General features: G+C 54.7%; 1 protein-coding gene across 2 annotated transcripts; it reads left to right on the forward strand.

The window, feature by feature from the left end:
* The first annotated feature begins 2,947 nt into the window (after positions 1-2,947).
* CCN5 (cellular communication network factor 5) lies at positions 2,948-16,032 on the forward strand. Of its 2 annotated transcripts, XM_042049965.1 has the most exons (5): positions 2,948-10,528; positions 12,858-13,074; positions 13,695-13,946; positions 14,145-14,338; positions 14,863-14,980. In XM_042049965.1, the coding sequence occupies exons 1-5, from the start codon at positions 10,469-10,471 to the stop codon at positions 14,884-14,886; spliced, it is 747 nt and encodes a 248-aa protein (XP_041905899.1). In that variant the 5' UTR covers positions 2,948-10,468; the 3' UTR covers positions 14,887-14,980. The 2 variants fall into 2 exon arrangements, with proteins under 2 accessions (XP_041905899.1, XP_041905906.1); XM_042049972.1 differs by lacking the exon at positions 14,145-14,338 and having other exon boundaries at positions 14,863-16,032.
* Positions 16,033-16,722: the final 690 nt, after the last annotated feature.

Genomic DNA, 16,722 nt, shown 5'->3' on the forward strand with positions numbered 1-16,722 from the left:
GTGCTGCAATCCATCCGTACACACGCCTGCCTCTCATCCTCTGCCAGGGCTTACTCTCCCGAGGCACCTCGAGCTGAGTCTGTAATAAATCAGGCAGCAGCCTCCATCCAAGACACGCATTCCCTGGGTTGCTCTGCTGAAAAATGAGTGCTGAGCTTTTCCTCTGAACACCTGTAGCAACCAAGCAGCCGTGCTGAGCCCGGGTGTGGTATCACCTCCCGGATTAAAGGCACGTTGCTGTTCAGATACTGTGTCCCTGGCGAGTTTGTTGTGCTCAGGACTGGGATTTGGCTCCCACACCTGATCCTCCAGGTTCTGGGAACCCTGGTCTGGCTCGAAGCTGCCAAAGTGAATTTGAATCCATCAGCCTCTGAATTTAGTGATGGCCATTGCTCTGTAATGAGCTGGTGAGAGATTGGCAGCAAAATCCTCCCAGTGGAAGGAGGCTGGAGGGAGACCTGAGAATGGGTACATGCAGTGCATGCTAGAGGAATGTGCCACAGGCATCTGGAGAAATATCTCCAGCAGAAGAGGTGGGAGCAGGAAGATTTTCCCCAGGGCTTCTGTGGTAGTACCCTGGCAGATCCAGCCTGGGGCAGGAGCACAGCTCTGTCAGCCATGGGAGGAAGAGCAGCAGTGCTGCTCGGAGCCCACTTGTAGCACTGATCCACTTGGGAAAGTCAGGAGAGTGACCAGAGCCTGAACACAGGGTGCAGGAGGGTGGCCACACTCCCAGTGAGTGGCCAGTTCTGCAGCAGTGGGGTCAGTGCTGGTCCCACTGCAGCTGGACGGAGCCTGCAGGGACAGTGGCTGGAGGTGAGGAGTGCACAGCCTGAAGATCCCTGTGCTCCACAGAGGAGCATGGCCCTACTTGGGGAAGCTGAAGCCAAGGCAAAACTCATCTGGCTTTGCTTTGCACACTGCTGAGATCTTTCCTGGGTTTATTTTCATGCAGAGCCCCAGAATGCAGAGACAGGCGGGAAAGTGAGAGCTGAAAGCAAACAGGAAAAAGGCAGGTTCTCTTCGTTTCTATTTTTAACACTGCAAACAACATTAGTGCCATTATATTTAGAAAAAAAAATATTCAGAGCGTTTCCTGCCTCCCCTTTCAATACCTTCAGCTATTTCCTTGCAGATGTTTCCAGGGGCCAGGGCTCAGAGGCAGGAGGAGCAAGGCTGGGCTCTCACCCTGCAGACAAGCCCTGGGAGAGGTAGGTTGGCTCAAAGCAGGTGCCCGTGGTCCTGCATGGGGACAAGGAAGACAATCAGGCTGTGGAGGATGTATCCAGGTCCAAGCAGGAGCTGTGTGACAATGCCGGACCTTCGAGCTGCCTCTCCATGGGGTTGTAGCACCTTTGGTGCCATCACAGGAGGCACGAGGTAAGTGTAACGCAGGGGAAGGCACAGCAGCACTGTCAGGTGGAATTTAGGGAGGGAGGCTGCAGCAGCCAAGGCTGGAGGCACAGCTCTGCCTTGCTGCAGGGAGCCTGGGCTGAGCAGAGCATCCCTGGACCAAGCTGCTGGGCAAGGGACTGGTCTGCTGCAGAAGCTGCACCACGAGTCTGGGAACTGTGGCAGCAGCAAAGCGAGATCTCAAAGCTGGGGCTGCATGTAGAGGGTGGCTGGTGTCCCTTGGAGTCAGAGCCTCTGCACTTGTCCCTTGCCCACTAGCATGTGCCAGGCTGGCTTGGCTTCTCCTGCACAGCTCCGAGGATCTTCCTTTTGCTCCGACAGCCCTCGGCTCGTTGCCTCCCACTCAAGGACTGCGGTTTGGAAGTGTTTGTGTTTAATCCTCATGCAGATGATCCAGAGCAGGATTTCTGGGTGGCAGGCCAGCAGGATGGCAGACCACAGCTCAGCAGGACCAAGGGATGCAAAGAAAACCGGGATTTGAATGCGGTCAGCTTCTGGCAGCTAGAGAATGCAGACAAATGCCGGGGAAATGCTCTCCCAACCCCAACCACGTTGTGCTACATGTGGTTTCCAGCAAAATCACAGACCAGGATTTCTCCATGTGGCCTGGGGAGCTCCCTGCCCCTGGAAGAACATGGAGGTAATGTCAGAAAAGTATCACAGACAGCATACACAGCAGCCAGATCCCCTCAAAATATCCTCTGCAGCCTGGGCCAGTAGGGAGGGCAGAGGAGCAGCCTGGCTGCCCCATGCACTCACTGCTCTCCACACTCCAGTTGCTGCCCTGGTGACAGGGGTTCCAGGATGCATTTTCCTTCCTGGGGTTTGGTTCTCGAGAAGAGCTGCCTTTGAAGAGCTGCTGCATTGTAAGACATTCCTCTGGGGCTCTGGCTGATTCCAAACTGGCTGGGAGCAGCTCCAGAGACAAGCCGAGCCATAGCCAGGCTGCCATCACCAGCCCTGGGTGACCAGGTGCAGACAGCCACGTAAGTCAAACACTCCCTTTCTCTATTTCCCTCCCCAAAGCCCTTCAGCAAGTGGAAACCCACCCCAAAGGGTCTTGATTTGAAAGTACGGGAGGGATGCTTTGCAATTCCCAGCCCAGCCCAGCCCATCCTGGTTCCCAGCGTGGCTGAGGCAGTGCTGCTGCAGCTCCACCACAAACTGCCAGGCTTTTCCCAGCTTGGAAGCAGTGGCTGCAGATGGGAGCCCTGCTCTGGTGACCCCTGATAGAAGTTCCTGATATTTTCCACCTGGGGACACAGAAATCTGGAATGTTTTCACACCATTGCACTACCTCCCTCCATGATGTCTCTGCAGATGGCCCTGGAGGTCTGTGGCCAGCTTGGTGGGGCAGCAATGCTCTGTGAGGCTCAGGGGGCTCCTCTCACTCTGGATTGTCTGATCTCTCAAAAGGAGATCACCAGTGGGCTGATCTCTCTGCCAGAAGCAGAACTGGACCAGTTATGCAAGCAGAAGAGGCAATCCACAGTGGCAGTGCTCAGAATGAGCAGATTCTAATCCAGAGCCTGACACATCCCACTGAGTCACGAGTCACGGGCTTTTCTTGCCTTTTTTTTTCTTTTTTTACCCATTTTTAAAGAAAATCATAAACACTGTACTCAGAAAATTAAAAACTTCCAGAACAGTCTCCTTCCCGTGGCCAGGAGGGCTGTAGGTGCAGGGACCTCACACAGGCAGGGCTTGCATGGCTGAAAGCCAGCAGAGTCCTATTCAAAAAGAACCAGGGAGTTTTCCAGCAGTTGCTAATCAAGTGTCCTGTGGGAGAGAGGCAGCAATAGCAGCATCAGGTGGTGGCTGTCACTTGCAGCCTCACTGCCAGGTAAAGATGGAGCTGTCACCACCAAAGACGGGGACTTCAGCTTGTTTGATGGGCAGTGGCAGCTCGGAGCCTGAAGAGCAGCTCAAGTGGGAGGGTGAAGCCCTCACCACTCCATCTCCTCCTGCCCCGTGGTGCCAGAGCACTGACAGCTCCTGGCCCAGGAGAACTTATTTCCTATTTCTGCCTCTATCCCTGCTTTTGGGGACACTGTCCTGAGAAATCTGGATAGTGGGAGACATTCACAGTGGGGTTCTTCAGTCTCCTGAGGAAACAGCAGGACAAAAATGAGACTGTAACAGCCCTTCTTCCCTTTCCTCACCATGTCAGAGGAACCACCAGTTCATGGGAGACCCCCATGTCCCAGAGCACCTTTTCCCCAACCCCAGCTTGCCTTCACAGGGGGAAGTTCCTACCACCTTCAGATGGCCAACAGGCATCATTCTTGGGCACCTGCTGCAGGGGATCTTAGAACCACAGGATGGTTCGAGATGAAAGGGATCTTAATGATCATGTAGTTTCCAATCACTGCCACGAGCAGGGACACCTTTTACCAGACAAAGCTTCTCAAAGTCCCATCCAACCCGTCCTCGATTTGCAGGGATCTCCCAGGCTCCTCCTCCTGATCTGCCTCTGTGGGTGCGGTTCCCTAAGACACAGCCATGCCCCTGAGGAGGCAGCACCTCTGCCGTGCAGGTTGACACGACACTTGGCACAGCTCGGGCTCAGGCGGTAGGAGGCCTGAGGACACTGTCCTCTCCAGCTGTGTCCCCATGCTCCTGCAGTTCTCCACTGCCCCCTCAGTGCCCACACAGAGCCCCTGCCTGGGCTGTGCTGGGTGCCAGCCCACCAGCACCTCCCCATGCTGTGGGGGCCACCATAAGCCTGTAAAAGGCCAATCTTGGCTCTTGCTTTGTGGTCAGAGCACAGAAGAAGCCCAGCCAAGCAGGCTGGTTGCTTTTATTTAGACTCAGGACCTGCATGAGGCAGTCCCCTCCCTGTTCCTTTGAGGGGGATTCTGTTTGGGGACCACCAGTTTGCAATTAGCAAATCACCGCTCTCCCACCTCCCACGGCACCAGGTCACCCTGCCCTGGGCAACCCAACAGCCAGGGGAGAGCACACCCAGCCAAACACCTTTTACAAATCATTCTGCATAGTTCACATTCTCGGCCAGTTCATGAGCATTTTAGCTCCTCATATTGATCAGGGCTGGAGCCGAAGTAATTACATTAATCAGAAATAATTTCCCGTGATTTTGAGTCATATTTGAGCTGGTGCCCGGCTCCTCTGCTCGCCCCTCTGCTCTCTGCTCCCTGGTACATACTTTCCAGGCGACATCGCTGCTTTCATAACCATAGTGAGACCCAGAGGTTTGTTTTTCTCAACTGGATCCCACACACACTCTAAAGGTTTCAGTCATGTCTTTATTTATTTGGCTGGGGAAGGGGACAAGAGGAGGTGGTTTATGTGAAGTTCATGCTTGGGAAATGTCTCCAGATGTCTCTGGCATCAGGAAGGGGCATAGGGAAGGGCTGGGGGCCTGGGACTCCTTGGCACATGGAGGCATCGCTTGCTTCAGCTTTTCCAGTCTTGCTCAGAAGATGGAGAGCAAGCCCAGCCATTGTTTTGTTCCCTGGGGTGGAATTTGGAAGTGGGACTCACCTGCAAAGCCTTTGGCATTAGTCCTGGGGAGAGGCAGCATGTCCCCTTGTCAGCTGGTTTGGGTGGTGACCAGTCATTTCAAGTGCTGGGTGTGAAGGGTGAACTGGCAGCCCTTCAGTCCCCCCCAGCCCAGCTTCCCAATGTGCCCAAGGTCCATGCTGAAAGCTCCTGCAGGAGCCAGGCTGCTTCCAATCATCAGGGATGCTGAGGAGTGCCCACTTCACTGCCTTTGGGAAGGTCCCAGCCACAGCCAGGGGTTTGCAGAGCATCCACTGGAGCTATACCAGCTGAAGAGGGCTGTCTTTGCCCCAGGTCACCGCCCTGTCCCACCATCCTGGTTCCACCAGCACCCTGAGCTGCTCCTGCTGATGGTGAGCCAAGAGCAACCCTGGGGATGTGAAGGGCTGTGACATTTGGGAACAGACACAGCCTGTGTCACCCAAATCTCTTGCAGCAGCACACGCTTCCCAGGCATAACACCGGCTGCCTCATGTGTGCAGCACTTACATCTTCAAAAGCCTTGCCAGAGTCACAGAAAGCAGGGCTGGAAGGGAACACAGCCACCACCAAACCCCTCTCGAAAGCAGAGCTGGCACAATTACAGGGTGAGTTTGGAGCATCACTGGCTGCGCATCAGTGAGTGCCTCCATTTGCAGCCTCTTTGATGCTGCAGGGGACATGGCAGCTGTGTGAGAACACCCAGCACCCTTGAGCTAGACAAGAACTGAAGGAAAAACACTGTCTATTTTAGCCTGAAACCATGAGAAAAATAGAGATTCAAAAAGAATGACCAATTTGACCAGGAAACATGAGTGAGCCTTCCAGTTCCACGGAAAATATAAAGGGTCTGTCAGTAACCACACAAGGTCAGGATCTGGGGATTATATCTTGTCTGGAAGATAAAACTTCTAGTGATAGTTTTTGAAAGAAGTTTATGTTTGATGATGTTTGATACCAAAAATAAACTCCCAGAGGATCACAATGTCGAATGCATGATGATTTCTGACACTGTTTTCCAAATAATTATGGAAAACCTCATCTGGCTGAAGTTTCCAAGCTTTGTTTTACAAAAGTCTTATTCTTTGAGTTATCTGATTGTTTAACTTAGGGGGACAATTATGAATTGCTCTTGTCTGGACTGCAGGAAAAAAAAATCATACAGAAGTTTTGCCCAGGGTTTGATGGGTTTGATATGTCCCTGTTGTCCCTCCACAACAGCTGATACAAGGCTGTGCTGTGCTAATGAAAAGCCCCTCGGTCTGAAGGATCAGGTCTCACTACAGTTCTGGCTAAGCCAAGCTTTTTCTTGGTTGTGATAGTCCATTTGCTCCTCATGTAATTGCTCAGCTCCTTCTTCTTGGCAATGTCAGAGAGCAGAACCAGCCCCAAGGCCCATTTATCAATGCTTCTTTCTAGTGAAACCTACCTAAAAATGTCTGGGAAATGGTGAAGGATCAAGTGTCCCCAGCACCAGGCATCGTTCCTGTCTCTCCTTTGTCAGGGGCGATGCCCAGCCGCTGCCTTGCTGGGCCTTGCCACCGTGGCTGGGAGCTTGGAGGGGTCAGCTGGTCCCAGATGTAGCCAAGGTTCCTGATGCAGTTGCCTGACCATCAGAAGCTGGACGGCAGCCCTGAATTCTTTTCTCACAAGTCACTTGGCCAGGCACCAGCTGGTAAATACTTTCAGTCCCTGCATCCCGGGTCTGGGGTGGAAGCAGTGACCTCAAGGTAAAAGACTGCCTGGCCCATCCCTTGTCCCTTGGGGTGGCCAGTCCTCTCAGCCTGGCTCCGCTGTCCAGTTAAGGTGTGAGACCCAGAGGGAACAAAAATGACCAGACAAGGATGGAAATAGCCATCACCACCTCTCTCAGCTCTTGCTGTTTGAAACTGGAGCCAGATTCATTCTGGGTAGGAAACAACTCTCCCATCCTGCCAAAAGCAGAGATATTTCAAAATTTCCCAAAGCCATGGTGTTTTCCAGAAGTCTCATGAAAAACATCCAGCAGCCACCCCAAAGTGTTCAACAACTGAAGGAGACCTGAGGCATCTCCATTTCAGCTCATGGCTCTTGGTTTTTCCAAGCTGGATGTATGTCCAGCTTTCCCACCAGTGCTGTCCACCCTCCATGGGCAGCCCTGCTCCTCTGCAGTAGGGATTTGAGCCAGGAGTGCCCAGGGAATGTTCTCCCCACTAAGGTGTGAGGCTGGGCTCACCCTAGACCCATGTTTTCACAGCCAGGACCCAGGACAGCCTCAGTGCTCCCTGCCAGAGTTGGACATCCAGACCCCGCTCTGACTTCCCCCAGCTCTAGGGAGAGTGTTTAACACATGACATAAAGAAGGGCAGTCTCCAGCAAAGGAAAGGCATGAAGGGATAACATGCTCAATACCCATCCCAGATGGATGCAATTTCAGCTGAGCAGGGTGTGCAAATGAGAGCTTTTCTGTGTTATTCACTGTGGCACGTTAGAACAGCAAACACATTAAAAACTCAGCGCTCTGAAATGTAAATTCACTGGGGCAGTTCCTTCATTTCTATAGAAACAGCAGCGCTTGCCAGCGGCTAACTCAAAGGAAATGTATTCAGATCCCTGTATCAACTATTTTCTTGCACAACTGACCACAAAAAAAAAAAAAAAAAATTACAACCCCCCAAAAAATCTGACAATAATGCCATGGAAACTGCAGAGCGAGACATATGGACTTAATTACTAGCTCTGAAATCACACGTATGGTACAGAACACATATGGGGTACATACTCCAGAGGGGAAGGGCTATAACTGAGTATTTATAACCTGAACTGCTAATGTGCTGATCTGGTGCAACTCTGCACATCAAAACTGGTGCAGGTGCTGATTCCCTGTGCCAGGCTCTGCCTGCAGCCCCTGCAGCCCCAGCACAGCGACCTGGGCAGGCAGGTGGGACCTGGAGAGATGGGAGAAGGGAAGCTCAAGCCCATGTCACCCACGGAGAATCCTCTTTGGGAAAGCAAATCATGGGAGACTTTGTGGCTACCCCTCCAGATGGCTCCACTGGGCACTTCCAAAATGCAGCAAGGTACCGGTGAGGATTGCCAAAGGCATCGGAAGTGTGGGCAGCTTGCCAGGCATGGGATGCTGGGTTTGGCCCCACCTGGCTGCTTGACTCCCGGGTGTTGATTTGAGTCAGGCTTGACTCGGGCTCTCTGTCACTGCCTGAGCTCTGACAGCTTCCTGGTGATGGCAAACCATCGCAGTGATGTCACCTTCCTGCATCTAAATCCCAATGACAGCAGGTGTGGGGGGAAGCAAGGCCCCCTCTTGTTCAGAGGTGAGGAGAGGGTAAAGAAGGGAGATGACCCTGTACCCAGGACACATCAGGTGACAAGGATTTGATGTCCAGTGGGCTTGCCTGGGCAGCCCTGAGCCTCAGCCTCTCCTAGAGGTGCCCTGCTGCCTCCTGAGACCTCACACACAGGTCTGTCGGCTGCTCCAAGGGTCATTCATTGTGGGAAATGAGAGGTTTTTATTTCTGTTATGAGCACTGTCACTTGATTTCTAACTGGGAAATGAACTCATGGCCATTAATCAGGAGTCCCTAATGAACACAGCCTGGAGTAATTAATTGAACTGTCCTCCTGTGGCAAGGCTGGATCAGCACTTTGGCTCTCCCAAGACACTCCCAGGACGTTTGGCTGAGCCGTGGCCAGTGTGGGGACACTGGCTCTGGTGAAGAAAGTGAAGCATGAGAGGTGTCTCCAGCCTTAGGTATCAAACCCTCGGCTTGTGAGCGCCTGTCAGTGGGTCCTGAACCTCCCTGCCCGTAAGTTCAGAGCAATGTGCCATCCTCATGCCTCCTCTGCCACAGGCAGGGCTGCCAGAGCAGACTCCTGGATCTCCAGGCACAGCTTGGGTGATGCACGGAGCTGGGGCTCCAACATGCAGAGCAGAGGCTCCAGCGCTGGGATAAGTGACAGCAGCCTTTGGAAAGCGGCCTGGTATTCGCACAAGCTGCCATGACCTCGTTAACAGCCTGATTGCAGCTAATGAAGCAAAGCCAGAGCGGAGATTTGGGGTGGTAATGTGACAGATCAGGCTGTGCTCCTCCCTGCTGGGCTGTGCCCTCCCTGCTCCATGCCCTGGCTTCCAGGCTCTGGCAAGTGTGGAGCTGAGGTCAGGATTGCTGCTCAGGTGACTGAGAACCTGCTTCACAAAGGCAAAAAAGAGGGAATAAATCCTGGAGGGAGAGATGGGGCATCACTCTTGGTTGCCTGGTTTTGGTGACCTGCTTATAGCACTCAGCATCTCCTGTGTGTTTGCCAACACATACCTGATATCCAGCAGCAGTTCTCATCATGCCTGAGTGATACAGAGAGTCCTGTGCACAGCCACCAGGATCCATCCCTTGGGCCAGCACAGGAGCAGTAGTCCTGGCCCCCAGAACACAGGCAAAGGGCAAGGGTGCAGGAGAGGAGCCAGGGAGAGCTGCAGGACAACCTGCATCCTTATGCTCAGGCCTTTCCTTTGAGCTCTGGGCTCACCACATCTCCTCTCACATCTTGTGATAAGATCTGGGGAATGGGAATATGGAGAAGTGGCTCTGTCTAGTGGAGGTCTTGAGGTGCTTAGGTTTGTCTAAGAGCCAGCCTCACACCCTCAGTCACAGGGGACAAGAGAAAAGCTTGCACAAGGCAGACTGAGAAAGCGTTGGGAGGCAACTGCTGAGCACCTGCTTCTCTTCCCCAAACTTGGATTTATAATTCTCACAATTGATTAAGATCGTCATAATACTTCAGGGGCTGAATTTGCATTTACAAGGCTTAAAATCAGCAGGGTCAGACTGCAGCCTTCTGTGCATTACGTACCCAGGACAATGCAACACAGTGTGCACCCACCCCAACAGCCTCCCCAGGTGGCCATAGTCCCTCTCAGTCCCTCTCAGGATGGAGATGATGTGGCAGCAGCAGCACCACCACCACAGCAAATCCATTTCCAGCTCCTTTGGGTGACACACCCCTCTTCCACAGCCTGCCATGCACTGGGTGCAGCACTGAATATAGGGGTGGGTGCCCTGTTCCTGCCTGGTCATGGCATTGTCCCACAGCAGCAGGGACAGTCCTGTCAATCCCTTCAAATCTCAGGAGGAAGATACCAGCTCTACCTGGACAGACCTTGATCAGTAGGATGGGGCATGAACCTTCTCTGCCAGGCTAGGAGAAGGGAGCTGGATCACCCCACCAGCCTGGTTCCCCAGCCTCTCTCCCCTGCTCCCCAGGGACAGCACAGCATCCCTTCCCTGCCCTCCTTGTCTCGGCAGACACATATTCTCACCTTGAGGAGAGTGGAAATGGCAGCTGGAATGTGGGCTGGAAAAAAAAAGAAAGAAAAAAAAAAAGAAAATCTTGAGGCTTGTCCAAACCTACTCATGTTTATATTGGATCCTGTGAGTGACATCAGAGCAGGGAGAGTATAAACACCAGCAGGACCTACTCTGGGCTTTCAAACCTGCGAACACACCACTGCCTCCAAACTGCCTGGGGGGTGATGTGCTGAAGTGGCAGAGGGGAGAGCACCATGAGGCTCCAGCTGGAGAAGCAGCTCCTCTTCCTCTCTCTCCTCTGCGTTCTCTCCAAGGTAAGGGAGATGGGGCACTGGGGCAGCTTTAGCCATGAAGCACCCGGTTCTGGCAAAGTGAGGTGCAGGGGGACTGGGGTGTCACCACAATCCCCGCGGCTCTCGCCGGCCGGCAGCCAGGCTGTGTTGATGCAGGGGGCAGAGCTATGCTTGGGAGAGGTGTTTGAGATGAAGCAGCAGGGTCTGAGCGTTCCTGGGCCCAAGGCTCCGCTGTGCGAGTCCCCGGGGCACACAGGAATGCCAGCAATGCGCTGCTTGCTCGCCGTCCCTGCAGCTCCCCGGGCTGGGCTACGTTCGGTCCCCGCGAGCCAGCGAGCAGCAGCTGGGCGGTAGCGGCTCCTCCAGGCTCCTCCATCCCCGCCCAGGCTCCCGAGGCAGAGGCCAAGCCACGAGCACCAGACCTGGCATTACTCAGCTCTCCCCACTTCTCGGAATGCTCACGCCAAGCCAGTGCCTCCGATGGGATTTGGGTTGCTGTAGCGATTTTTTTTTTTCTTTCTCTTGGACTCTGTGTGAAAATATTTGCCTGTGCAGAGAACAGGAATGTTGAAAAGTTTGGGGCATCTCAGCTCCAAGTTCTAATTGCTGCTTGAATCCCCAAGCAGGGATGTCGTGGCAACGTGGTGCCTGTTTGACTCTCTCCCCAGAAAGTTCAGGTCTCTGACAGGAGCCACATTGTCATCTAAAGACAAGTAAATTACAAGGAGCAGGGGGAGATGGATTTATGGCTTGGCTAATCTTTCTAAAACATCAATTTGTAATAACAACCTCCTGAAAGATGAAAAATGCCCTTGGCTGCCTGTGTAAGATGTAACAGAGCAATGATTCTTGCCCCAGGTGCTCACGAGTGCCTGGAGGATCACCAAGGACCATTGTGCTGCCACCCCAAATGTGGCCACCACAGCCAGCCCCTTGGTCCCTGCCACAAGTTTCTCTCTGGTTTCTGTCACATTAATAATGCTGCTCACTGACAGAACTAGAACAAGACCCAGATTACCCAATCCATTTTGGATATATTTTAACTCCAACTACTGGCACTGACACTTCTACAGCCCCATGAAAAGCATCTGAACTGCTGCAAGTGGGGAACAGATAGTGCACCAGTAGCTACCCTCTCTGTCTCACCTCATCATGTCAGACCTGATGCCACTGGGAGAAACTGAAAGGAAAAGAAAAATGGTATCTAAAACCTACACGGCCTGGCTGAACCCATCACTCTCCTGGCAGACTCAGCAGTCACACCAGTACCTGGACCAGGGCAGGGATGAATGTTTTGGTTGCATGCTTGCTGTGCTGCACATGCTGGCCCTGCATCCAGCAGCATGTGCGTGGTGCTGAGCAGCGTGGCTGCTGGGGGCTCACATGCACTGTCAGGCCAATACTGGTAAAAGATTCACTTCCAAACTGCAGAGCCAACTCTCGTGGCTTCAGGCTCTACATGCAACAGCTCTGCCAGACCTGACATGATTGGAGCTCAAACGCTGCCTAAAAAAGCTGTTGGTGCCAGGGTGGTTGTGCAAGCAGGATGAGCCAAGGGTACAAACATCCACCTGCCCAGGTGAAGTCCCATGGGCACAGCCCTGGCAGGCAATTGACTGAGCAGGCAAAGGACTGCAGTGCACAGCCCTGCCAAAGTGGTTACTCAGTCTAGCCACGGGGGAAAAGTCCTTGAAAACCTGCCTATCTCTGGGCTCCTCACCCAGTGGGCCACGCCAGGTGAGGATGCTGCAGCCAGGGACAAGCAGAGGATGCAGCTGGACCAGTGAGGAATGCAGTGAGGTCTGCCTGGCTTCAGATCCCCACTGCTGATGCAATGTCTTGTTTCTTGGCATGAATGAGAGCTGTCAAGACCATTAGGAGTGAGGTGCTGTGCATTCACCACGTGGATTCAGTCCCTGCAAAGCCACCTCTCCAGCTGGGTACAGCCTGCTGCCTTGGAGGCAGGCATGGGGGTGGGCTGCTTTCCCTCCCTCCCTTCCTCCCTCCCACTGGGCTGCCTGGGGCTGCTGACCTCATTAAATAACCACCTGGGATGTTCACCTTGTAGCTCCATCCTCCTCCTGTGTGTTCAGAGCAGTGGTACATTAACATCTCCATCTTGCAGAGTGCTGAGCATCTGAGCATCCTTGATTCTCCATGGTTTTCCACAGGTGCCCTTCAAAGGGGACAGTAGCTTTCCAGGCTGCTTCGACATATTCCCATGGATTTGCAGAGCCTCCCTCCACCAAAAATCTGCCCCCATGACTGAGCTAAGGTTACCTGTCTGTCCCAGTGACAAAGCAGCTGTTAGCCAAAAACCACCTGCATGGATTCAGCTTTGCCTCCACAGGTTTGTGCCCAGCTGTGCCGGAGACCATGCTACTGCCCCTGGGTGCCACCCCGCTGCCCCCGCGGGTCCCCCCTGGTCCTGGATGGCTGTGGCTGCTGCAAGATCTGTGCCCGGCGCCTGGGAGAGCCCTGCGACTTTCTGCACGTCTGTGACCAGAGCCAGGGCCTCGTCTGTGACTACAGCTCAGCATCTGCAGGGACAGGAGCCACCTGCAACTGTGAGCACAGGGGTGCCCATTTTCCCCGGGGATACCCCCACACTCCAGCCCAGCTCCAGTCATGACCTGACTTGGCTACAGGCATCCCACAGCACTACCCGGGGAGTGGTTAAGGCTAGGAAAGCAGCTTTCCTGAGGATGATGCACACAGCTTGGCCATGGGGCTGTGCCCCATCTCCTGCCAGCTCTTGTGCTGCTTTCTGACAGAGGATTCAGGGTGGCTTCAGTGAGAACGGACAGGGGAGTCCCAGGGATGCTGCAGTCACCCAGTCCAGGTCTGGAGCCTGGGGGTCCAGCAAAGAAATCTCAGAGAAACTTTTCCTAGCCTGGAAAGCCTGAAGGCAGGGTCAGAGCCAACGGGCAGGGAGCTTCTCACAGCTTGTGAGCTGTTGCTTTGAAAAACCACAGAGATGAGGAGAGAAGGCAGGGAAGGGGAGGAGGCTGGGTGATGAACATGCTGCTGCACACCCACGTCTGCCCTGCGCACCTCTCAGTCACTTCTGTGGTCCCCCCACTTCAGCCCCTTTGTGTCAGACCCGCAGCCACCCCCAGCAGTGCCCCCGCCATCCCCATCTCTGTGTCACGCTGTCCCTGACGGGCTCCCCGGCTGTCACTTGCAGTTGAAGACGATGAGGAGGGCTGCGAGGTGAACGGCCGAGTCTATCGAGAGGGGGAGGTTTTCCAGCCCAGCTGCAAAATCCAATGCCAATGCTTGGACGGGGGCTTCAACTGCATCCCACTCTGCCAGGAGGATGTCCGGCTGCCCACCCCGGACTGCCCCTACCCCCGGCGCGTGGAGATCCCAGGGAAGTGCTGCCCTGAGTGGATCTGTGAAGCCCAGGATCAGCACCTCCTCCGGGATGCCAGGGCAGGTAAGATGCAGGGCAACTCCAGGGAGGGGATGCCCACGCAGGTCTCTGGGGATGGCCCCTTCACCCCAGGCTGTGAAACATCAGCAGGAGACACCTCACGGTTCGCTGCCACGCAGGGCTATGCCTGCAGCACCACAGGGCATCTGCACAGCACCTGGCTCCAACCACCCTTTTCCCCTCCCATCTCCTTTCTTGCAGCCCCCGGGGCAGTGTCCCCACTGCTGCGATTCCCCTGCCAGGAGTGGGGCACGGAGTGGAGCGCCTGCTCGGCCACCTGCGGCGTGGGCTTTGCCACCCGCGTGTCCAACCAGAACCGCTACTGCCGGCTGGAGACACAGAGGCGGCTCTGCATGGTCAGACCCTGCCCGGCCCTGCCGGCAGCGTTCCCAGCGGTGAGTGAGGGCTGGGTGGAGCTGCTGCCTCTGGGCAACACCTTTGACTGACAAGGGGAAGTGCCAACCAACACGAGCCAAGGGATCCCCGCTTACCTGTGGGCATCCCATCAGCCCTCCTCAGCTGTGAGCTGACCGTGCCTCAGGGACACATAAACCATCTCCTGAAACTTTGCTTGGAAAACAGCCGATGGCAGGTGCAGACCTGAATTTTGGGGTTTCTGGAGGTCTGAATCAGGAGCACTGTGGATCCCACACAGGTGAGCTCGGCCTGCCCCTATGGCCAGAGATGGATTTGCAGCTCCTGCCTGGCTCCCTGGGCACACCTGGGAGGTGGTTCTGCCACCCCTTTATTAGCCTGGCACAGCCCCAGCGTGGGCACGGTGCAAATCTGCCTTGCTGGCATGCAGTGGTTTCTGCCCACTTCTTTCCCCCTGCACCGCCACTTGCCCCCGCTCCGTAGCTGCCAGGGACACACCACCACCCCTCTCCATCTCCCATCGGTCTCCATTCTGCCTTTCCAGAGGGGAAGAGGAGGTCGTTTGTAGCTGTGCCCACCCCGGATTCACCCTTGAGCCAACGCCTCATCCCGGCAAAGAGTCTGGCACGAACCCATGGCACTGTGGTTACGGTGAAGATGGAGGATGTTTCCATTGGGAAAATAGAGAAGAAATGATGAACTTTGGCTGCAAAGGAGGCTGGAAACAGAGAACAAGATCCCCGTGTCACCCATCACCTGCCTCCTCTGCACACCCCGCTGCCCCAGACGGGGCTACTGGGCAGCATCCCTGAGCTTCTTAGGCTGAATGAAATGGGAAACGGGGAAATCCTGCTCCAAGCATAAACCCACCCAAGAAACCAGGAATTGGTCCTTCCTGGATCAGTGGGGCTTCTGAAGAGATGATGCTGCTTCTCCACCACATCATGCAGCTCTGCTTTGCAGGGCCATCAAGAGAGACCATCTCCAGCACCTGGAAGCCAAAATCCCTGGAGGGAACCCTCACGCCCTCGCCCCCCCAGGGAGGGAACAGGTCATCAAGCTCCACCCCACAAGTCACTGCCACACCAGGCTGAGCTGCTCGACCGTGCAGGGGCTCAGCCATCCCATGGTACCCACCCCGCAACCCAGCAGCCGCCTTCCCGGGCACGGGCAGGGTCCTCCTGGTGGCAGCTCTAATTCACCTTCCCCTCATCCCTCCAGAATAAACACGAGCCTTCCCGCTCTGCCTGGCCTCCTCCTCTCCCAAGCGCTGGTGGTTTGGCAGGGCTTCGGCCAGCGAGGAGCTCAGACACCGGAGACTCCGCTCCGCAGCACCAGACATACCGCCTGCCATCCAAGCACATTCCCTGCGAGCCGGAGCTAAGGGAAAAGCAGGAAAAAGGGAAAACAAATCGCAAAGATGAGTCGGGGCCGTCTCCCGACGGGCTGGAGCTGCTCCAGCCATGCAGGAGTCGGCGCAGGAGAGCTGCTCGGCTGCTGCGGCTGTACTTCCTCCCAGTGAAAGTCCTTCTGGGCGGTGGAAAATGAAGCCCAAATGCCCTCTAATGGCCTCGCACAGATGTGCAGAGGGAACGCGCGTCCCACTACGGGAAGGGCAGCTGGAAGGAGCAGCGGTTTGGGTGACGTGTCCAGGTGAGAAATGGACTTTTTAGATGCGTATTTCTGAAACTAAAAATAAAGATGTGCTCATCCAGGTGTGGAGCTTGTCTGTGCAGGGTGGGCCCAGCCCGGCTGCTCAGGTGGGTGCAGTAAAGTCCTGGCATAGGGTGGGGCAGCTTGGAGGTACCTCAGTTCAGGCTGCTTAGAGTAAGACAAGAAAAAAGAAAAAAAAAAAAAGTGAATCAAAGCACTGAACACATTTTATTACATCCTGGGTTCAACCCTTCAGCCATAAGCTCTGCTGATGGCACCAGCCCTGGCCATAGCAGTGCCCAGGTCTCCAGTGTTGGGATGTGCAGGGCAGGGCATGGCACTGGCTGCACTGCTGCGGGGTCTGCAGCCACAGGCACAGCCCAGGCCATGCCTCTTCTCAGCTTCCCAAAAATCAAAGCCCAAACTCCCCTGTAACTCATCCCTCATCCCACACTTCCTCCAGTTCGCCTGGACTGGGGTTTCTCCAGAATGATGCAACCATCATCACCAGCTGACTGTCCTCCTGACCCAGGGCAGCGTGAAGTGGCAAAAGGCTGCCTGGCAGAGGGAGCTCCTCTCTCCAGCCCAAGGAAAAGCCTCCCCAGCAGCAGCAGAAAAGGCAGCAGGGCCAAGGCAACTCACCCACTCTGTCAGGCCCTGATAATAATTCATATTATTATGAAAATAAAATGAAAGTCAAGGATGCTGTTCAGTCACCTCTCGGGTGAAAAAATATATATATAAGAAAAAA

Source organism: Corvus kubaryi, unplaced genomic scaffold, assembly GCF_017639235.1.
Source record: "Corvus kubaryi isolate FWS band 111438036 unplaced genomic scaffold, C.kubaryi_AGA036_p1.0 134, whole genome shotgun sequence".
Taxonomy (NCBI): domain Eukaryota; kingdom Metazoa; phylum Chordata; class Aves; order Passeriformes; family Corvidae; genus Corvus; species Corvus kubaryi.